Source organism: Sus scrofa, chromosome 13 (assembly GCF_054392235.1).
Source record: "Sus scrofa isolate SSC_HxYL_T2T_F1_AM1 chromosome 13, Sscrofa_HxYL_maternal_Yorkshire_Landrace_v2.0, whole genome shotgun sequence".
Taxonomy (NCBI): Eukaryota; Metazoa; Chordata; class Mammalia; order Artiodactyla; family Suidae; genus Sus; species Sus scrofa.
Window position 1 is genome coordinate 183,326,252 of NC_139395.1, and position 24,323 is coordinate 183,350,574.

General features: G+C 36.9%; 1 protein-coding gene across 3 annotated transcripts in view; it reads right to left on the reverse strand.

The window, feature by feature from the left end:
* Window positions 1-7,239: 7,239 nt before the first annotated feature.
* The window catches only part of HTR1F (5-hydroxytryptamine receptor 1F), a 151,612-nt gene continuing 134,528 nt past the window's right edge, over window positions 7,240-24,323 (reverse strand). For 2 of the 3 annotated variants that reach the window (XM_084987065.1, XM_084987063.1), the window contains 2 exons: window positions 15,634-15,722; window positions 7,240-14,219 (listed from right to left, as the gene is read on the reverse strand). In XM_084987065.1, coding sequence (XP_084843191.1) covers window positions 13,074-14,174 — 1,101 coding nt within the window. In that variant the 5' untranslated portion in view covers window positions 14,175-14,219; window positions 15,634-15,722 and the 3' untranslated portion in view covers window positions 7,240-13,073. 3 annotated transcript variants of the gene reach the window in all.

Here is a 24,323-nt window from a genome sequence, read left to right on the forward strand (position 1 = left end):
GGGAATCTCCATATGCCGCGGGAGCAGCCCAAGAAATAGCAAAAAGACAAAAAAAAAAAAAAAGAATAACTTTAGTCAAAGAACCAATTTAATGAGAGAAGTGAAAAAAATACAGATTAAAAAATAAAACAGTAATAATAATTCAGCCATTTAACAAAGTCAAGGACCTTCAGTTCTTCAAAGACTGTAGATAATATTCTGAGCCATGTCCTTGAAGCTGCTTTGCAGGTGCTGAAGTCCCCACCAAGTGGAATAAGTCAGCTGTATGCTGCCCACAACACCAACACCAGTTGGAACCAGAAGGCTGATGACGCTGACTCCAGGTGCTTCACCATCCACCAATTAGGAAAATGTCCATGAACTGATCACGCCCTGCTCCTCAAACAATATAAGACTCCTCACTACCCCCTCCAAGGTGGGGGGGGGGCGCGCACACACAGTCCCTGAGGCACTAGCCTGCTGTGTTCCCCTCTTTACCTGGCAATTAAAGCCACCATTTGTTTCCTCCAACTCTGTCTCTGCATTTCCATTTGGCATTGGTGTACAGAGGCAGCTGATATTTCAGCAACAATTCTGACTGAGGGTGAAAAAGGATTTCACCCGAAAATTCATAACCACAATCTGGCTTCCGTTTAAGTTTACATCGTGAACACATATCACATGGTCTTAGGACACACACACACACACACACCCACACACGTACACAAGCAAAACCCCTTAAGTCTACAGGTGGTTTACAGTCATATAGCACAGATAACGACCACAGATTTCTCACAGAAACAAATGCTAACCCTCCCATGAAGGAATCCATCTTTATCCCAGGCCTTAAAGAATTCCCACAGATAAAGTTCAAATGAGGGCTTGACGTAAAAAGAAAAAAAAAAGTTGATCAATATATAAGGAAACAAGGCACCATGAATGAGACAAAGCATAAACAACATTAAGACTCAAAAGTCTTCAGATATAGGAATTATCAGAAAAAATAAGTTCCTTTAATCTTTTTTTTTTCTTTTTTATGGCTGCACTTGTGGCAATATGGAAGTTCCCAGACCAGGGGTCAAATCGGAGCTGCAACTGCCAGCCTTCAGCACAGCTACTGAAACACCAGATCTGAGCTGCATCTGCTACCTACATTGCACATCATGGCAACACCAGATCCTAAACCCACTGAGAGTAGCCAGGGATGGAACCTGCATCCTCATGGATGCTAGTCTGGTTCTTAACCCTGCTGAGCCACAAGGGGAACTGCAAAATAAGTTTGTTCAAAATGTTTCAAAACATAAAAAGGCAAAAACAATGAGTAAAGAATAAATAGATGTGTAAAACCCCAACACTTTTAGAAAGGAGAAATAAAAATTTAAAACATAATGGATGTTTTACAACAAATTGTCTATAAATGAAGTCCAGAGATACAAAGAAGTAGAAAATATGAAAGAGACATGGAAGACAGGATCAAGTGGTATAACATGTATCTAATTGGGATTCCAGAAGGAGGAGGGGGAAGGGGGAGGAGAAGGGGCGAAGGGTGGGGGTGGGGAGGGAGAAGAAGGAAAGGAGGGAGAGAGAGCAGGAACTGCAAGCATGGATGGGTTAGGGGCTGTATCTGAAGGTACTGATTGAGAACTTTTCACAAAGGGTGAAAGAAAACAAGCATTAGAAGCAGGAATGCCAATGAACTCCAAAGAGGACAACCTAAATCCAAATTTAAGATCCACCATAGTTAAATTGCAGATCATTTAAAGAAAAAAAAAAAAAGGAAAGGAAAATAAAAGGGAAAAAATTCTTAAAAGTTCCATGGCAGTTTTTCAGAGGAGCAAGTTTATACAAATCTTATTCCCTGCCTTAACTTTAAGAAATACTGTGTCTTATTCTTCCTCTCCCAATACTTGGAAAAGTATGTAGAGAAATACAAGCTGTAACTGTAAATCCTATTTCTGAATAAGGCCTTTTCTTTTTTCTTTTTTTCAATGGGAAATGTTCTACTTTAGCTGACCTGTAAGATCTTTTAAGACCAGCAGCAAGACTTGATACGAGCATCTGTATCTTCAAACAGGCAAACCTGGTATTCCAATTGTCCTGCGGTAACAAAGTTAAATTAGGGTGAGTTAAGCTCAGCTGCAAATCACAGTTTGCTCTAAAGACCCAAAGCAAGGAGATTCACTGCGTGGCAAAACCGTTAAGGGTAGGCTGAATAGTGTGAAAAACACACCAGTCTTTGCTCTATCAAGTTAGTTCACACGAACCCAGCAGCTGACGCGAAGGGCAAAGGTCAGGGTACTCACCCTCGGGGGGCTCCTGTAATTGCGCTTGCTCCAAACTCAGAGCCGCGCTTTTCTTTGAACGAAGCCAACCTGAAAAACCGAAGGCATGGAGGCGTGTGGAGCTCTGGGCTCCTGTCTGCAGAGGTGGTTCCAGCACCCACTTAACACCGCGGCATGCAAGTGGCTAACCCTCGAAGGTTCCATATAAATCGCAGCTGTGTCTGCTAAATTGATGCTAAAATCAAAAGAAGGAGAAGGACAGAGAGGAGAGGAGGAAAAGGAGAAAGAAACAAAGAACCAAATAAAAGGAAACTCACATCTCTCAAGGAAATACAATTACCAGTTCACAAATATTTGGGAATTAGGTGCAGATGTTGCTTTCCCCCCATCCTTCCCTTCTAACATAGTTTTTTTTTTTTTTTTAATAATTAATGAAAACATTTTTCTCTGTGGAATATATAAAACATGCTTTATTTAACTGGCACTATAACTTTTTCTTCTTGTCATCTTTAAGTGTCAACTTTTTTTTTTTTCACTTAGTCTGTATCAAGATTTGTTTAGAGAGGGAAAAGTTGAAAGATGTTTCTCAAAATTTACTACATAAAGTGATCACACTCAAAGCTGTTCTTTAAAGATGGGAACTCAAAATAAAATAATGCAGAGATGAAGATAACGCCCATCTTTCTTTTCCATTTGCACTTTAATGTTACTTAGTAACAATATTTCAGTAACTATTTTTTAGTTTTTTTCTTTTTTTTTTTTTGGTTGTTGTTTTTGTTTTTGCCACAGAAGCTGGCTTGCTGAAGTTCCTGGGCCAGGAATCAAACTTGCTTCACAATAGTTACCTGAGCCACAGAAATGACAATGCTGGCTACTTACCCCACTGAGCCACCAGGGAACTTCTTGATTTTTTTTTTTTTTTTAATTCAGGAAAAGAAAAGGGATTATCTTTGTTCTAAACAGTTTTACAGATGAGATTGTAAATTCTTTGAGTGAACTGAAGTTATTACAGGTTATAATGTCAAATAAGAGGGATTCGTTTTATAGCTCAGGCTTCCACAAACACTGTGGAAAAACACTTGAACACTTAAAATGCATGTCTGTTTCATATTTTACTCTTCCTTTGTAGTTTTAAAATAGAATGCTATAGGATATTGCAAAATGATAAAGTAAAAGCCAACACCCGTTATTTGAAGGATATGGTTTATCTCACATTTTACTATGTTTTGGGGCTAAGCAACATCAAATTCCAGCATACATTTATTTTTATTGCCCTTTTAACAGCAACAAACGTAGTTGACGTTCATATTTCATAGACTATTAAAATTCATGTTTGAACATTTTCTATACTTCGGGCAATTGCTATTAAAATTGTTAAACTTAAATGACTTTTCATGTCTTTTTTTAAACTAAAGGTAATAACCACCACTTATTATTTTTTATCAATGGGAAGATTTTGAGAATGAAAATGCATTTAACGCTTTGGCTCAAGTTTAATAGGGTACATATACAACACTAGTTCATTGATTACTCAATGGGAAATACAAACATAAGAAATCTGTTATCCAAATTTAACCTCCAGAAATTTTGCTTATGACATACTTATTATAAGATCAGGGATAAGGATATAAGTTTCCTGAAGCATGCATGCTTTGATAATTAGAGTTATTTTTGTATAAGTTTGACAAGTAGAATAGATAGTATTTAAACTTTTAGATTAATAGGAAGATAGAACAGAAAATCAAGCATCAAACAAAAAGTCACTGCTGGGTTCATATTTTATAGTTTGAAATATAAGCATATATGAAAACATAAGAAATAAAAACATGAACTTGCAATTCACTTTTTATTCCCCTTTTTTAGGAATGTGTAATTAGAACCCGAGTTTGTGGATAAAGAGCGGATCCTTGGAGAACAAGGGGAGCTCAGTGTGGGGCATCCAGAGCTAACACACTCTGTTCCCTGGCCTTCTAATGATTCTCAAGGGCTTGCTGTAGAGCTGGGCAGTTTTCAAAGGCTGACATTTCTATGTTCCTTCAGCCTAAGTGTGCTTGTACCATAATCATATTGCATGGTGAGTTGGTTATGGGCCCCAATTGCTTATTATCTTTCTTAAGATGCTTGAGCTAAGTGTAACTGTTAAGATACGTTTCTCCAGCTTTTAAAAATGTACAGAATGGTTTCCAGAATTCACCAGGAAGTAAGAACTGGGAAAGTTTTGAGCTGAAGAACATATTGCATTTTCTACTTCACTGCAGAGGTATTTCCTACTCTAAAATGCTATCCTCAGAGTTCTCATCGTGGCGCAGTGGTTAACGAATCCGACTACGAACCATGAGGTTGCGGGTTCGATCCCTGACCTTGCTCAGTGGGTTAATGATCCGGCGTTGCCATGAGCTGTGGTGTAGACCGCAGATGTGGCTCGGATACTGCGTTGCTGTGACTCTGGCATAGGCTGGCGGCTGCAGCTCCAATTGGACCCCTAGCCTGGGAACCTCCATATGCCTCGGGAGCGGCCCAAGAAATGGCAAAAAGACAAAATAAATAAATAAATAAATAAATAAATAAATAAAATGCTATCCTCTTTGCATCCACATACCAGTTGTGGAAGAGAGAGGGACTGGGGTTAGTAGGAAGTATGAAAAAGAGCGATGTCACATCAAATGAGCTGGAAAACAATAGCTAGTTTTAATACGACCAAGTGTATTTATTTATATCTGTTTTAGAATAGCAGTTAAAATATTGTCTTTAGAAATAGAAAAATTAAAGCATTTTATATAGTGCATATATGGTTTATGATGTATAATTATCAAACAGCAAATATTTCATAATGTCTAGATATTTCCAAAAATTAGGGTTCTATGAATTTCATTGTCAGTAAGATATTTTCCAATCACTGAAAAATAAGAACTAATTTTCTGTTTCTACCAAAACACACATTACTTCTCAGTTTCCCTTTTGATCTTGATTCACTTGTATTTCTTTTTTAAATTTAGGAATAAAGATTAATCAACTATAACAATTTTTAGTTACTAGGACATGGTGAAATGGACCAGGCTCACTTATAGAAGGAAATCAGTATTTAAAAATATTTGAGGAGTTCTCATCATGGTGCAGTGGAAACGAATCTGACTAGGAACCATGAGGTTGCAGGTTTGATCCCTGGCCTCATTCAGTGGGTTAAGGATATGGCGTTGCAGTGGATGTGGCGTGGGCCAGTGGTTACAGCTCCAATTAGACCTCTAGCCTGGGAACCTCCCATATGCCATGGGTGCGGCCCTAAAAAGACAAAAAAATTAAAAAAAAAAAACATTTGAGATATGTATGGAAAGAATAATAACGTCCTATAAGAAACTTCCATTATTATTTTTATTTGGTATAAAAACCAAACACTCATGAAGGAATTAGTGCTATTAAAAACAAATACAGAATTATTGAAAACAATATTGTGTCTTGCAATACTGAAATTGAATATGAATTTAGTTTCAAGAAGGAAGTGGAATTTAATCTGTGCTTTGCAAGATAAGTTGCCTAAACATCAAGGAGGTGGAGGGCACTTCAGGTGGGAGGGGGAAAATTGCTAAAGAACAGTTGAGACAATAATGAGCAAGACAATGTGAGGATAGTGAAGAGACAGACTGGGTTACCTCTTGTTGGGACTAGAAAGGATAGTGGCAAATAAGATTTTCTTTTGTTAACAATATTAAGGCCCTAAAAGCCAAGAAAGAGTTTAGATGCAATGTAATTAGCAATAGGGAGCCATTAAAGAATAGCTTCTTTAAATTTTAATATTTTTATATAAATTAGTAGTATTTTTTCTTATACTCAATAGAGCCTAAAATTAAGCCTCCAGTCTTCGTTTCAACAACTTAGTGTTTTCATTTCAAATGAAAGTTTTCACTTTAGTATTTAAAGGATTAATCTTCCCTTTTGCATTAAAGGATAAAACTCTATGAAACATATGGGAAATCACCTCTGAGTGTATCGATAGAAGTAATTCATGCTGGAATAATTGCAGCACTTATTTTAATAGGTTAGAAGTATTGTAACACATCCTTCAAGAAAGCTAAATAAGTTTTAACAATGACAGGATTTTAGTGAGAGGGATGGCAGGATACAGCAAGGGAAGAGACGGGTGAGTGCCCAGCAGGGCAGCATTTTGTAGCTACAGATGGGGTTGTGGGGAGTTATTGCTCTACTAAGGATAGAGCTTTGAAAAAGAGCCAGTAGTAGGAGGCTCTCAGTTTTTCACTTCTCTCCAAACTCAGAAAAGGGCAGTACAAAATCCGGAACACCAGGCACCATGTCAAGTGTGCTCTGTCTGACTCATTGCAGACCTACTATAGACAATAATAACAATGTTAATTTACATTTTGTAGTCCCTTAGTGTTTTTCAAGGCTATTTGCTTGATTTTACTCCAATTCCTGAGACTTTCAACTTTAATCTGAAGCAAGCAGGATAGAAGAATCTTGCTCAACATCAAGTTAATGATTAGCAGAATCAGGGCACCATTTTGGCCTTTTTTTTTTTTTGCTATTTTAGGACCACATTTGCGGCATGTGGAGGTTCTCAGGCTAGGGGTCCAATTGGAGCTACAACTACAGCAACACTGGTTCTGAGCTATGTCTGTGACCTACACCACAGCACATGGCAATGCTGGATCCTTAACCCACTGACTGAGGTCAGGGATCAAACACACATCCTCATGGATCCTATTCTGGTTCGTTAACCACTGAGCCACCACAGGAACTCTGCTTTTGGCCTTTTTTGACTTCACATCTATAGATTTATTTACTCTCTTAAATTGTTGCTTCTAATCACTTATGATGGAACAGGATGGAGGATAATGTGATAAAAAGAATGCATGTATATGTGTAGCTGGGCCACTTTTCTGTATAGCAGAAATTGATAGAAGATTGTAAATCAACTATAATAAAAATTTTTTAAAAAAAGAGAAAAAAATACTGTTGCTGCATATGTGATGAAAAGCTTTTATTCTTTATCCTAACAAAATTTAAATAACATACTGATTGAGAATAGATTTTAAATCTTTTAACTGTTTTATAATCCACTCGGCAGTGTTGATGAGGATGTGATTCTTCGGTTCAGTTTTATAATCCACTCAGCAGTGTTGATGTGGATGTGATTCTTTACTTCTGTTCAGTTTTGCATTAGGCACTTCTCATGTAGTAGCAAAGCAGTTTTCTTGCTTTTTGACTGGAATGAAATGGTGATGAAATTTCATTTTCAGTTACTATAGCTATGTCCTACAAAATGCTTAACTAGCTAGCTGGGAGCTTTCAAGCAATGGTCTCTAGAAAAGCTCTAAGGTTTGCCTTTGTTAGCATAACCAGAAAACTCTGCTAAAGATTCAGATTCTGGGACTCCAATTAGGACTCAGAGATTTCGTCTTTGGAATCTGCCTTTGTCACCAGCATCTCAGGTGATGTTTATGCACACTGGTTTCAAAAATCACAAATTTGAATGACTCCTTTCCTTCCTGCTGAAACCACCGCCCCTTTCTCCTTCATCTTCAAGAGTGTGCTATGCTAAGAAGATCTTTTCACTTTTCCAATTCAGTCCTTCCTAACATTTGCAAAATCATGTACACGCACAGAGTTAAGGTCATAGATCCAGTCAAATCCTAGCCAAGTCAACTAACACAAAGAGGAAAATGGTCAATGTTTGTGTGTGCATGGGGGAATGTAAATTTTTAATTTAGTAATAAAATAAAAATTTTTTATTGATAGAGTTAGGGTGGGGAAAACTCTAAGGCAGCAAGACCTGGCAATATAATGCAATTATAATTATATAAAAATTAATGATGCAGTGTATGAAATAAAATATAATAATTTTTAGGAATAAATATTCATTGCATGTAATTTAGGAATATTAACAGGCTATAATGAAAAGGTTATTGGAGAACATAGGAAGAAAGACATGCCAAACTTCACTGTGCCTACATAAACCATTTTACTGTCCTTGCAGAGATGAAAACTGTCCATGGTAGAAATTGAAACTGTGACTAAACATAAACTTTACTGAAAGGCTAATTTGACAAGATTTATTGTTGATAAAAATATTATACAATCTTTTTCTCAGGATTTTTATCATTTCTGACCTAATCAGGGAGTGCAAATTCTTTGAAAAATTTTAATTTTAATTTTACTCAGGTAGACTTCAAGTACTATCATGTTTTGTGCAGAGAAAATATTCTTTAACAATAATCAGACACAATGTAATGTTAGAAAATCTCTCTCAAGTTCCTCATTTAAATAATGAGAGAAAGCATACTGATTCTCAAGATCATGAAAAGTCACAATGCCATAAGAAAATATTACTTTATTCATGACAGAAATATTAACTTGTCTTCAAAAATATTTTATGGCAAAATAAACATTTGAATATAAGCATCTTGGTTATTAGGAGGGTATTAGAAACATTTTCTGAAACAATTTTATGTGGATACACTTTGAACTGAGCAGGATTATCTTTGAAGGATTTAGGATATATTAAGGAAAATCCTTCAAGTTTCTGTTCTACTACAATACAGTAAACCTTATTTCCTGACTGTAAGTCAAAAAATTCATGAAGAAGCTATTCACTCCTGGAGGTAGAGGAAAGCATGTCAGCAGGAAGAGTATAACCACTCCCACTTTCATTATATTTGGTGGAGCAAGTCAGCACATTTCCTAGTAACTGGCTTCCAATTAATTCTCCATTTCTTTTTGATACAGAGGGGCCAGTTTAAGATTGCCCTGAGAATATGGGGATTATACTCTGCTAAGAAATTTTAAATCTTGGGACTGTTAGAAGAATTTGCAAGTGGGTCCAAAAGAAGCTTTTCTTCATTTGCAAGCAGGGAACTTTTATAACCTAGAGCCCCAGGTGTGGGTAGTGGTGAGGGTGGAAGTGAATCAAGTTCACCAGAAAAGGGAAAGGAAGACTGGCTTTGGAGATTCACAATGGAAACTGGTCCTACTTAAGAGCCAACCCATCAACAGCAAGTACCTGGATAAACCATTTATGCTATGGACTTGACCCTGAGATCTAATGTGAAACAAAACAAAACAAACAGTTTAGATGGGCAATCCATATTCTCACATCAGTCCTATAAAAAAGACCATTGTTTCACAAACAGAAGTGGATTTTCAAATATGATTTGTACATAGCTATGCCAAATGATAAGTATTGGACTAAACTTAGTATTTAGTAGTTTGACTTCCTTTCTTTGGTGTTTTGATCTTGCCTTTTATACCGCCTTCATTTGAAAATATTTAAAGGAAGTAGAGCAAAAACAAACCCTCCACTTATTTTTCTGGCCCTGATATAGTTAAAATTGCAGCAGGAAGTTAACTTTCATTATCTAATATTTAGCCACTTTCCACGATATTCATATTATTTTCTTCTACCTTATCAGTTAAATATATGAATTATTATGTTATTACATTTGTTATGGATGTGAACATATATTTTCTTATGTAGAAACCTTCAGCTTTTAATAACTTGGAGACTTCACTGAGAGAATAAATCCTATGTATTCAGGGAAGTATATCATGTTATATGCAATCTGTTCTTTGTAAATTTTTTTAAAAAGTACAAATTGCAGATTATTAGCCCATATATACCTACCATTTAAAGGTATTAAAGAGCAATAACTCATACTAATTTACGAAGAATGGCATAATCTATCTTCAACATGTGGGGTAAACACATAGATAAAACTATAGTTACTGAATGTATTGTGACCCCCTTGGATTAAAAAAAAAAATGCTTCATACACACAGAAATAGTAAACCTGATTCTCCTCAGAGTTCTAAAGAAGAATTTGACTTCCCTGTCACTTAAAGTATTATTTTCCTAGATTTGAACTTCAATCCAACTCAGAGTAGAGGGGAGGATGTGCATTTGGGTGCGTCTCACCCTCCTTGAGATTTGTTCCTTTGGGTTGACGGCTGCATCTTTTAAAGGTCTCTAATATAAATATATAAATTTTTGAGGTGGGTATAAATAAATTCATGTAACCTATTATTTTAACTTTAGTAAGGCCTTTGGATAGGTAAGTCACAGAATCAAATTGAATCAAATGGTGAGAAGAAAAAAGAGAAATAAGTAGAGAATGACTTTGGACTGTCAAACCAACACAAAGGCTCTGGGAAATACAGAGAAGAGGATGCAAGTGGTGGCAGGAGCCTTAGATAAGTCTCTTCTATCTGTTAGTTTTTGGGGGGCTAAAACTGCCCAGGTGGATATCTTTATGTCCTTTGTGTACCCAAACAGAAGGCATCATTGCACCAACAGGCTCCTTCTCTTGAGTTCCTCATTTCAGTTGAGAGCAAGTTGGCTCAGTGACTCATGTCTCTCTGTCTGTCTGTCTGCTTACTAACATATTTGCTAACCTGTAGATTCTACCTCAGCACTCTCTCTCCTTTGTTTCTTCCTTTACATTCCCAATGCCAGAATCAAGTTCAGGATTTTATCACCCTTGCCCAGATTAATGATTTGCTTTCTAACTAGAAGTTATTACTTACAGAACTCTCTCTGTTCAAATCCAGATTTTTTTTTAGAATTACTCTAAATTTCTACTAAAAAGCATCAGTGACCACTTACTGACAGACAACAACCAAACTGTCCTTAGACTTCTTTTACTTTTTTTCTTTTTGTGGCCGCATCTGGGGCATATGGAATTTCCTAGGCTAGGGGTTGAATATGAGCTGCGACTGCTGGCCTATACCCTGGCCACAGCAATGCTGGATCTGAACTGCATCTGTGACCTATGATGCAGCTTGCAGCAACACTGGATCCTTAACTCACTGAGCAAGGCCAGGGATCAAACCTGAATCTTCAGGGACATTATGGCAGGTTTTTAACCCGCTGAAACACAACAGGAACTCCTAGACTTTTCTGACATTCAAAGTTGGCCACACAAATGGCCAATTTCTCTTTTAATCTTTTTTATTGTTCTAAATAGCTGCCAAATTCATAGTTATTTCATGATCATGCCTCACCAAATAGTTGTAGGATACTATTTGCAATCTTTGTTACCACTACTGGGAGTATGCTCTTACATTTCTCTTGCTCAAATGCTGTTTATTTAGTACTATTTTAGACATATTCTTTATTAAATTTTCCTGTTTTTTTTCTTTGAAAATTGATCAGTTTTTCCTTTGAGTCATCATAACAAAGTATATAACTCCATGCCAGTCACTGTTTTCTCTGTTACAGTGTTCATTTTTTGTTGTCTGCTTCACCTTTTAGATTGTAACATGTTAAAGGAAGAAACAGTATTTTATTATTTCCTGTATCTTCTATATAGTACATCTTAATGCCTCATATAAAATTAGAATTCTGTAAATATTAGATTGAGAGTAATGTGTCACTGATACAAAAAAAATGAATGTAATGTACTCTTAGGCATGCCACTGGGAAAGAATGTTTAGAATACTCATAAAGGTGCAGCTTAAAATAAAAGAAGGGATGTGTTGTTTTCCAAATGATTTTGGTTAATGGTAGGCTTAAAAGGTGGTGTATGACCTTGATGGTTCAAATGGAATGAAATCTTGTTAGAAGATTCTGTTTTCAAATTCCTAGATAAATATGGAAGATAAACTTATTGCTTTGGCACACTGAACTTTTAGAGTGACTAACGGATACACACACACACACACACACACACACACACACACATATATATGAAATGTAATATATACATATATAATCAGTATAATAAGAATCTTTGCCTGTTCATTTCTACCAATTGGAAAACTTGAGTTTTGAAGTTAGTGGAAAGTTCTAAGAATTCCTACCACATTCTCTCTAATAAAAGGGAAATAATGTTTAAATTGAAGCTATGGAGCTGCCGAAGTGCAAAGTTCCAGAGGCATTTTAGTTTGCAACTGAGCTCATTAACATTAACAGAAATGAAATACATATTTAAAAAAATATAAGCATATAACATTTATGGCGGCTAACCTAGGGTACTTATTTAGTGCCTTAAATTTGATTCCTAAGCATAATAAATTAGAACACCTCCCCCTGGATCCTCCCTGAGTTATTTCTATTAGGGTAAGGCTTTGATTTCAAATGTTGATAATGTATGATTAAGAAAATATTCTTCTAGGAATTCATATTAAACAAAAAGAATATGTTAAATATGCACAGGGTCAGTATCCAGAATTATTTTGCTGTACCTAACACATTTTATGATTACTCTCTAAATGCAAAGACAATATTAACCTCTGGCTTTTACATTTCCTCCAGTCATACTGAGTAAGAATCTTTTCTAGCTCCTTCCCTTCTCCAGTATACCCAGGGTAAGATGGAGAGAGGACTAAAGTGGTTAGGTAGGAGAAATGTGTGCTTTGTGGTAAATTAAATCTTTTCTATAAATTAAGAAAATCATATAATAAAACAATAGGATTATACAGAAATTTTTGATGGAGGTATGTTCCTAATTGAAAATTCTTCTGTAGTTGTTGTAAGAAAAACCTGGAAAATCACTGTTATTAATTATATATATATATATATATTATTTTTCCAGTTAGCTTTTTAGGGACATTGCATAGGCAAAATATTGCTTATAAACAATAAGTTACTTTCTAATTTTACATAATCTATGATGATGGTCAAAGGAAGTCTCTAAATCAATACATTTTATATGCATGTTGCTATTAAAATATAAATTATACTATTATCATCTTAGCAGCTTTAATTATTTCCTTCTAAAAGTTTAAATGCTTTATTATTTAGTATTCACTTAGTTACTTCATGTCAAAAGAACCCCAACCTTTTCATAATAAATTTTCTTTAAACTAACACCGACATCGCACAAGTTTTTGGAATGCTTTCTTGAAGTCTTCATTAAAGATTGTATAAATCATCGGGTTTATGAGGGAATTGAGATATCCAAGCCATGTCAAAAAATTTGACATTTCTTCAGAAATTTTACACTTTTCACAGACATTAACAACTAATTCTTTTACAAAAAAAGGAAGCCAACATATTACAAATGCACCCAAGATTAAACCCAGGGTAGTGGCTGCTTTGCGTTCTCTTGTGCCTGAGATCTTTTGCCTTCTCCAAGATCTCTCATGCCTGAATTCAGACCTGGGACTTTTCACTGTGCTATGAATTTTATCAAAGTCTGTTGATGGGTCAGATAAAGACTTTTCTAGCATGTATGGGGTGGAGACCAGTCTACTGCTTTTCTCACCACTCTCCAAAAGAACTTGGCCATTCAGTTCCTCCTTGGCAATCCTACTTGCTTGTCTCTTGTGATACAATGTCTTTGCTGCTTTATATATTTTGTAGTAGAGGATCAAAATTAAAGTTAATGGGATATAGAAAGCTCCAAATGTTGAGTAAATAGTGGAAACAATGTGGTCGTGTTTGATGATGCACTCATCATCTCGGCTAGTTCCTTGGTGCCTCCAGAATAGAGGAGGCATAGAGATAAAAATAGATATAATCCATACTATGGTAATCATAATGCCAGCCTGCTTGGGAGTTCTTTTCCGGGCATACTCAACAGCATCTGTGATTGCACGGTACCGATCCAAAGCTATAGCAGAGAGATGCAAGATGGAGCATGTGCAGCATGTAATGTCAACACTCAGCCAAATGTCGCAGACCACTTGTCCCATAATCCAACTCTCTCTCACAATATACACAATGCTGAAAGGCATCACCAGGACAGCTACAAGGAAGTCTGTGACTGCAAGGGAGCAAATTAAGTAGTTGGCTGGGTGGTGCAGCTTTCGGGTCACAATAATTGCAGCTATCACAAGGGAGTTGATGGTCGTTGTCATCAGTGCCAACCCGGAGAGAATGAAGGACACCAGAATTTTGGCTGGCATTCTGTTTAACAGTTCTTCCGAGGTCGAGTTTTGATAAGATGAGTTTGAGAAATCCATTTTTATGTGTTTTTAAAACATTGATGTAGCTGCAGAAATGGATGCCTGTAACAAAGGAGGGGAAAAACAGTCAGAGAAGGCTTCAAAGATTTTTTTCTTCTTTTCAGAATAATTAAAAAAAAATACAGGTATATGTTTTCCCAGAATATACTATGGATTAAAAAAATGGAGTTCAGGTTGTGGATTTTCTTCTTTTCACCTAATTTAAGAGAACTAGTGAGAACAGAGACAATAACTTTAAAAGCATTTCTTAAAATAGGGTTCAAAACGATTTTTGTGAGTAAACAAACCTACTACTCAGTAATATTGCTACTATTATAAAATTGTGATTAAAATCTATATTATTCTTAGATATATGTTTCTCTTTGTCTATGTAGAAAAGGGTCAAAAGCACATATCATTAGTACGTATTTGTGCATTATATAATGTAATATACGAAAATATCATTTTAAAGGCAGTATTCAAAATCATAAGCAATTTTGTACTTAATTCAAAGTTACATTGAGAACGTATCACTGGATTCATGTAAAATAAAAGAAAATTTAATGTATTTTATGTCAGGATATAAAGGTTATAAAAGAAAATAAACAAAATAAAATATTTTTAGGGTGCTTCTAGCATTCCATGATCATTTTATGGAGTTAGGAAAATGTCAGAGTGTTTAGTAGTCTATGGATTTAAGTTGTTAATTTGGTTTAAAAAGATGAAATAAAATTATTTGGAAGCAAATAGCCACACAATATTGCTCATACTGCAATGATCAACTATACCACTGAACAAGGTGAACTTGCCAGTAAGAAAAGGGCATAATGGCATGCACCTTGATATGGAAGCTATTCTTTATAAGACACCATTTTAACAATCATGTAACCTTACACTTGAAAGGGAACCCTCTATTTTTTTGCTTTTTAGGACCGCACCCACAGCATATGGAATTTTCCAGACTAGAGGTCAAATCAGAGCTACAGCTGCTGGCCTATGCCACAATCACAGCAATGCCAGATCCAAGCCACATCTGTGACCTACACCACACCGCAGCTCATGGCAATGCTTGATTCCCAACCCAGTGAGTGAGGCCAGGAATAGAACTCGCATCTTCATGGATACTACCTGGATTCCCTTTTGCTACACCACAACGGGAACTCCCAGCTTATAATTTTTATTATAGTCCATTCTATTACTTAATTGTAAGTCAAATAAAAGCAATCAGAGAGTAGTAAAATGTTTAATTGTTTTTATAAATAGCTTTTTTTTTTTTGCATCAGCAGCCCTTCTCTCTTTAATAATTTTTTATTAGCTACCTATCTCTTTGGAAAAGACAAAGAAAAACTGGAAACCTGAAACTTTACATTTAGTTATAACTATTATTGTACCTCTATATCCCTTAAATTATTTTTTCCTTAAAGAGGTTATATTTCACTTGGAGACAAGAGGTCGGAGTAGAAGGACTAGAGCTCACCTCCGCTCATGAAAACACCAAAATCACAGCCAACTGCTGAGCAATCATCAACAAAAAAAGGGGAAACTTCCGAAAAAGATATTCTGCACCTAAAGACAAAGAAGAAGCCACAATGAGATGGTAAGAGGAGCACTTTCATGATGTAAGCAAATCCCATAGCCACCTCATAAACTGAGAAACAATTATATTGCAGAGGAACTATTATACGAGTGATAGTTCTGAGCCCCACATCATGTTTCCCAGCCTGGGGGTTTGGCATCAGGAGTAGAAGCTCCCAGCATTTGACTTTGAAGGCCAGTAGTGCTTGGAGTGCTGGAGCTCCACTGGACTGGGTGAATCAGACATTCCACTCTTGAGGGCGCACACAAGATTTTTCATGGACTGGACCTAGGGCAAAGCAGTGACTCCACAGGAATCCAGGCAACATCTACCTGATGGTGTTGGAAGTTCCTGGGGCAGCAGGGATTGGCTGTGGATCACTATGGAAGGAGGAAACTGGAGAAGGAGGCCCCAGGGAGTAATCATCAGTCTGAGCTCCCCTGTGGGGCACCATTCTGGAAAGGAGAACTGGCACCACCAAACAACATGCAGGCTCTAATGCTGGGAGCCTCAGGCCAAACAACCATCAGGGTGGGAATACAACTCCACTGTATGGAGGCTCCTTAAAAAATTAAAAATAGAACTACTATATGATCCAGCAGTCCCCCTCCTGGGCATAGATCTGGAGAAAACCATAATTCAAAAAGATAGATGCACTGCAATGTTCATTGTAGGGCTATTTTTCATAGCCAAGACATGGAGGCAAGCTAAATGTCCGTTGACAAAGGAATGGATAAAGATGTGGTACATATATACAATGGAATATTACTCAGCCACAAAAAGAATGAAATAATGCCATTTGCAGTAACATGGATGGACTTAGAGATTATCATATTAAGTGAAGTAAGTCAGGTAGAGAAGGACAAATACCATATGATATCACTTATATGTGGAATCTAAAAAAATGATATACATGAAATTTTTACAAAACAGAAGCAGACTTTCAGACTTCAAAAACAAACTTATGGTTAACAAAGTGGAAAGGTGCGGGGGATAGCTTGAGAGTTTGGTAGTGGCATATGCAACCTATCGAATATGGGATGGATGGTTAATGAGAACCTGCTGTTTAGCTTAGGGAACACTTCTTAATATTCTGTGATAACCTACATGGGAAAAGAATCTGGAAAAGAATGGGTATATGTCTAAGTATAACTGAATCACTTTGCTGTACAGCAGAAATGAACACAACATTGTAAATCAACTATATGTATTTCAATAAAATTTTAAAAATAAAAAAGAGGTTCTTTTCGATTTGTTGGCACTGATAGAATAATAATTTTAAGTACTTGTTTTTGTTTTTTTTGTTTTTTTTGTCTTTTTGCCTTTTCTAGGGCTGCTCCCTCAGCATATGGAGGTTCCCAGGCTAGGGGTTGAATTGGAGCTGTAGCCACTGGCCTATGCCAGAGCCACAGCAAGCCAGGATCCAAGCTGCATCTGTGACCTACACCACAGCTCACAGCAATGCCGGATCCTTAACCCACTGAGCAAGGCCAAGGATCGAACCGGCAACCTCATGGTTCCTAGTCGGATTTGTTAACCACTGTGCCACAACAGGAACTCCAGTACTTGATATTTTTATATCAAGTGCTGTTTATGAAATTTATATGTGCATGTCTATATACATATAAGGTTGTGTGTTGAGTATTTATATACATAATTATATATATATAACAAAAACTTTGAATATAGTATATTTAATACTCTATTTGTGCTTGAGTTACCAGTACTAAATTTTTATTTTCTCATATTCACTGAAGGCAAGGTACTCTTGACTTGCACCCAAGCAAACTGAGTGGCGGAAGACGTCTACATACCTGCTGCCCATAAAATAAATAGTTGTCCTATATGTAATCGAAAAGGAGCTGTATATCTAAATTATTTGTATCAACATTCACCCATTTGTAAAGAGCAACTAAGATAATTCCAGATACAGAATGGAGGCTACAATCTCCTTAGGAATTCTAAACTAGTGGTCCTGGAACTTAGTTTGCCCCAGAGTCATCAGGAGGAGAGCTTGTTGAACACAGATTATTGGGTCCCATCCTCTGGAATTTCAGATTCACTAAATCTGAGGCAGGGCCCTAAATCTGCATTTCCAACAAGACCCCACATGATGCTTATGCTGTTGGTTCAAGAAATCAAGTTCTGGAACAACATAGTTGTTCTCAGCTCTTTGTCTAATCCCTTCACAACTATAGCCAGGATGAGTTCCTCTCTATTTAAAGCAGCTCTGAACTTCTGCTGCACAACATTCTCAGCATCTCTCTTTTTTGCATTCTTAACTTACGTCTTGGAGTTTATAAAATAAATGATCTTGATCTAGCTTTTCTTCTGATGTTTCCCTGACAATTTTCCTTTCCTTTTCTTTTTTTTTTCTAGGGTTGCACCTATGGCATATGGAAGTTCCTGAGCTAGGGGTTGAATCAGAGCTACAGCTGTAGGGCTATGCTACAATCACTGTAATGCCAGATCCAAGCTACATCTGCAACTTACATTCCAGTTTGCAACAATGCTGGATCCTTAACCCACTGAGTGAGGCCAGGAATTGAACGCTCATCCTCATGGATATTAGTCAGGTTCTTAGCCCACTGAGCCACAATGGGAACTCCTCCCTGACAATTTTTAATTCCCACTTCATGCATCTCTTGGATCTCCTGCTCTAGACCTATTAACTCCTCCTTCTCCCACATCTTTCCTACTCTGTTCATCCTCTTATGAGAGTTATACCATATAAACATATTTCCTAGATCAATACTAGATTACAGGCGTGAGAAGTAATGGTGTGCTTATCTACACCATTGAGATGATCATGAAAATCCTCCATATGTGCTTTTAATGTCAGTGGACCTCACAGTCTTTAGTTATTTTCCCTCGAAACATCTTTAGGGAGTCAAGGTCACAGGCAAAATGCCTACTCCAAAGCCAACTAGACATATTAGGAACATGGTAAACGTCTTAATTTCTACCTTCCTTCCAATTTTCCTCCCATTACTCATCATAAACTCTGCACTATATAGTCAATAAGAAAATTTAAATATTTTCTTAATTGGTTAATTCCTTTGCCAAAAGTGTTTATTTAGTGTTATAAGAATTGACTTAAAAGTGCTGACATTTTCCATATTATGGGCAAAAACAACTTTTCACTTTAATTTGCCTGATAAACAGTTTTGGCATAAGAGCCTCTTCAAGAGGTAATCCTGAAATTACATTTTGAATAGCATATTAAACAAGAGAAAGTGTTTGGAAATAGTTATGTGCATTTCCATACTAAAAATTAATTCTGTAGGAAAAATGGACCAGCTTAAAGGTGAATTATTTGATAATTCAACTGATTTCTCTTAAATATCACACTGTTGCATTCAATTTAGGCTCAATAAAATAGTACTTAATGCTAAGGAAAAAAACCCAAAATCTGTCACATAAATTTTACTTCATTTTACAAGATATTTTCCCATTATTAAGTTTAGAAAGTTAATTAATCTTCTGATGATTGTGTTCATAGAAAACAAAGAAAATAGGAAAACTAACGCAGCCAATCACAATTGGGTTTTTCTTTTTGTTTTGGTTTCCTTGCTGCTTATAATTAGAATTTCTATAAACCACCTATCTTCATTAATTCAGATGTAGCCTCTAATCAAATTCTTTCTTAATCCTTTCTATCTTCAATTCCCACTGAGTTCTCATGGTGCTAGGTACCACCTCCTGTGTTATTGGACATAGACTATATCATACACATTTCTTCTCAAAATGTATTCTGTACTTCAAATGTTTTCACTAGGAAATGGTCAGGATTACTCTTTAAGTAGAACTTGTAGACCCATTAATTATATGTAGCCTTCTTGATAATAACAGAGAGAGAAAAACTTCCCCAGACTTTACTAAAAATTTGCCAATGTATTGATTTTGCCACATGATGTATTTTACTTCTCTGAGTACACATAGCTTTAAAATTTAAAAATTTTAAGATTTAAAAATTTTAAAAGCTAATATGCATTTGTATTCAGTTGTCTGTTTGACCTTGATGTGTTGTTTTCATTCAGCTTAAACTAAAAACTCATGGAGCATGGCTTAAGTAAATAACCTGGGGGGTGAGGTAATACACAAATAGTTTTAATAATAATATTGCACAGAAGGAAGAAAGAAAAATTCAGTTCTATCAAGATCTCATAAGAAGTGTTTCCATTGTAGCTCAGCAGAAACAAATCTGACTGGCATCCATGAGGACGCAGGTTCCATGCCTGGCCTTGCTCAGGGGATTAAGGATCTAATGTTGCTGTGAGCTGTGGTGTAGGTTGAAGACGGGGCTCAGATCATGTGTTGCTGTGGCTGTAGTGTAGGCCAGCGGCTACAGCTCTGATTTGACCCCTAGCCTGGGAACTTCTATATGCCATGGGTTCGGCCCTAAAAAATTTTTAAAAAATAAAGATCTCGTAAGAAACTACAACTTGTCTGCTCCAATTAGAATAATAATAATATTTATCTTTTCTGTTTAATTCTGAAGGGAGTATGCTGAGTGCTTTGCATATGTTAACCCATTTAATCCTCCCTGCTAACCTATGATAGGCAGTTATTATCTCCCATTTCATGGATAGAAAGACTGAGGTATAGAGGTTTAATGACTTCCTTTGTAATGAAACATAACAAATTGACTGTTATGATTATGAAACAACTCCAGTCCTTTAATCACCATTTTACTGTCTATGAGATATTTATTACTTTACTTAATAACTTTGTTCTAGTCATGAGATCTATAGAGTATTTTTTTTCTGTAAAATAAAGACTATTGTAGAGCAAGAGGTATGTTCAAATGGAGGCAAATATCCAATAGATTGAACTGCTTATTTCTTGCTGGGAATGTTTAAAACAGGGACCAGGTCTAAATGCATAAATTGTGTAAATGTGCAAAATATGTAGCATTTATACAGTATTTTCAATTTTTTTTTAAACTGCCTTTCCAACTCTGAGTCTTCCTTTCTGTTCTTATTCTAATTCTTTGTTCCCATTTATTCCTTTAAGAACTTTTCATTCAGTGCTAGTTATGGGCTAATTAACCTGCTAGGTCTAAAAGATACCAAAAAGCGAACAAGCAAACAAAGCTCTTCCATTCGAGACAAAGCAGCAAATCAACACGTTGTTCTTGTCTTTAAGAAACACTCTTATAATACAATAATACAATACAATAAAGGCATTATTGAGGTTTGTATAAAGTGCCCTAGAAATACTGGTGAGAGAGAACTAATCATACTGTGGTGAAAGAGTGAAAACCTCTCCAGGTTATGGGAAAAGTATGAGCAAAGCAGAGGCATAAAAATGCAGGATGCATTTAGACATGTGAGCTAAGTAGTTCAACATGGATACTGCAAAGGCATATTAGCACCAGGGCTGGAAATAAAGGATGAAAGTTAACTGAGGAAGATAGTGAAGGGGCTGACATGACAGGATAAAGACAACAGATTCTATTTTATATGCAATCGGAATATTTCAAAATGTTTAAGAAGAAGAGTGAAAGGATAAGATCTGTATTCTGGCAAAGTGAAAGTATGCAGGTAGAGCAATATGGCTTGAAGAGAGTGGTGCCACTGCCCTAGGGGGGAGCAAGAGGATTACAGAACACTCTTAAGGATGTAGCTGACATTAGAACCTTTAGAAGGTCATTGGAATAAAATTGGCTGAGGTTTTTGTTATCCTCCATTGGTGCTCCAAAATCATAGAGGATATATCCCAGAGAAAAAGATAATTAAATTGACGGCGAACTGGACCAGGAATTGGGATGCAAACTGGGATCAAAGGTCAATGGAAGATGTTAGTGGCGATGCTGGATCAATGCTAGTCTCAGAAAAGACCAGACCAGTGAGGGCAATTCTATGAGGAAAACAGGCCAGGGTCTTTATGACTTTAGGGAGCAGTGTAATGTAGGCTCAGGTAATGTCCAAGGATGAAAAAAGGAGAGACTGCAGTTACTTTCAAAGCCTAGGATTGCAGAGTTTCGAATTCAAGTAGTGAGTCCAAGGCTAGGGTATGGCATTAGGGTTAAAAATTGCTCTAAGGCCTTCAGACAAGGGAAGACTTGCTTAAAGAGAGCTCTGTGGATCTTTACAAAAGCTTTACAGCATTTCTAAAGTCAATGAAACATTGCTAAACATTGCTCACATATTCTGTGTATGTTTATAAATTTTTTTCTTCTATATTTCTTTATCACTACCTGCTAGATTTGATTGCTAACTCTCTTTAATTCTGATTTTTTTTTTTTTTTTTGTCTTTTGTCTTTTTAGTGCCATGCCCATGGCACATGGAGGTTCCCAGGCTAGGGGTCGAATCAGAGCTACAGCTGCCTGTCTATACCACAACCACAGCAATGTGGGGTCCAAGCTGTGTCTGTGACCTACACCACAGTTCATGGCAATGCCAGATCCTTAACCCACTGAGAAAGGCCAGGGATCGAACCTGTGTCCTCATGGGTACTAGTTGGGTTAGTTAACCACTGAGCCATACAGGAACTCTGAATTCTGGTTCTTAATATACTCTGCTCAGATTTGTCAACTTAGCTTTCTTTTTTTTGGCACTGAGAACTCATGCCTTCCCACCATGTATTGCTTCAACTCTGCCCATATCCAATTTAGGTGATGTGCCTGTGATTCTCAGATGTCTGTTCTAGTCTCTTTTTCAGCCTATAGATTATCTTTTCTTTAGCTTGTCTGCTGCATCCAATAACTCCTGCTTCTCTCTTACTCAAAATACATTCACCTTCTTTCTTGGCCTCCCCAAACTTATCCAATCATGGCACCAGTCCTGAAGTCCGTAACTTTGTGTTTTGTATGGGATCAAGAAGCAGATAAGGCTCCTTGAGGCTGCAGTGCCTCTTAGTTCAGAGACCTGTGAACTAAAGGCAAGCTATCCGTTTCCAACCCACAATGTCTAATAGTGAGTCAGGGACAGGATAATTGCAATTGACATTCCCTTTCAAAAAGACAGGAAATCCAAGGGACATAAGGCCACTGATCTGAAATTCACTCAGACAAGTCTGAGCGGTAAAAATGCACCTTCACTGGGCCCACTTCTGCCCCCTATTTTGGTTGCCTAATCCTCTGTACTCTGAATGCCTGAATCCCCACTCTGAACTCTTGACTCTGCACTCGAAGTCTTGTCTTTTCTATGAGAAAAAGTTGATTTACAGCTAGGTAGACTTCTCAGCCTGCTTTCTGCCTATTGAAAATCTTTTCATTTTGCACTGTTTCTTTCCCCCTTGATCCAGGTTACTAAAATTATCTTAAAAATTTTGTGTTTACCTATGAATCTAATTGAAAGGCACTATACGCCCCAACATGCCATATGTATAACTTTATAATCAAGACAGTCTTCTACCTTGTACAGAATGTGAGAGCTGTGAGACAACATTCTGAAGATTCTTAGAAGTCTTTTCGTCAGCTGAGAAGGAGCTATTAGGCACTCCCTTAAACCTTAATTAAAGATTTTACAGCTATAACCTTGATCTGTAAGGCCCCTTCTTTCCCTCCTTCCTTTCTTTTTTTCTTTCTTTCTTTCTAATTTGCTTTTTAGGGCCACACCCATGGCACATGGAAAGTTCACAGGCTAGGGGTTGAATCAGAGCTACAGCGGCCGCCTACACCACAGCCAAAGCAATGCAGAATCCGAGCCACGTCTGCGATCTACACCACGGCTCATGGCAATGCCGGATTCTTAACCCTCTGAGCAAGGAGGCCAGGGATCAAACCTGCATCCCCATGGATCTTAGTCAGGTTCGTTACTGATGATCCACAATGGGGACCCCCAAGGCCACTTTTACTTTGAGAATGTTTTGCCACCTGTACAGATCAGTGATGATCTGAAATAGCTTTGTTTTCCTATTAGCAAGCCCTGCCTCTTGTATATTTCTTCTAAAGTTTGCAAACTTCTTTCTCTTTCCCGCTATACTATATTATACACAGATAAGAAACTGTCAATTGGCACTTTAAACATTCTGCCTGGGAACACTGCTGGCCAGATACACAAGTTCATCAAACACATTTTATCTTTCTTACTAGAGAACTCACTTTTATTGTTTTGCTACTACAAAATGTTGCTTGCCCTCTTTCTAATCTGTACGATAAATTCATCACCTCCTTTCCAGCCTCCAGTAAAAGTTTGTACACTAAAAGTCTCCTTACTCTTTTTTCAGCCTCTGCATTCCACCTGTTCCCAAGCCAATGACGCATGTATGATGCTGAGTTGACACTGTTGTGTTGCTGTGCTAGATTGTTTGTTGCCAATCTGGCATCACTGAGCTCCCAATCCCTACAATGTAATTTCCAGAATCTCCTCCTCAATAGAGTATGGCTTTGGAGTTTGATAACAAGAGTAATTCCCACAAGGTTGGGAAGCAGAAGAAGATGGGAGCCAGATGAATGTATAGACATTTATAGTAGCTTCTGTGTGCTCTTGGAAATAGTCGGGAATTTTCTCAGATATTTTTGAGAACTATAACAGTTTTCAAACAAGCCTTTGAAAACTCCCTACTTTGGGCTTTTAGATTGAGGTGTTTTACTGTCATTTCTTTAACCTTAGGTAGCTACTGGATTGAAATAAAATTTGAC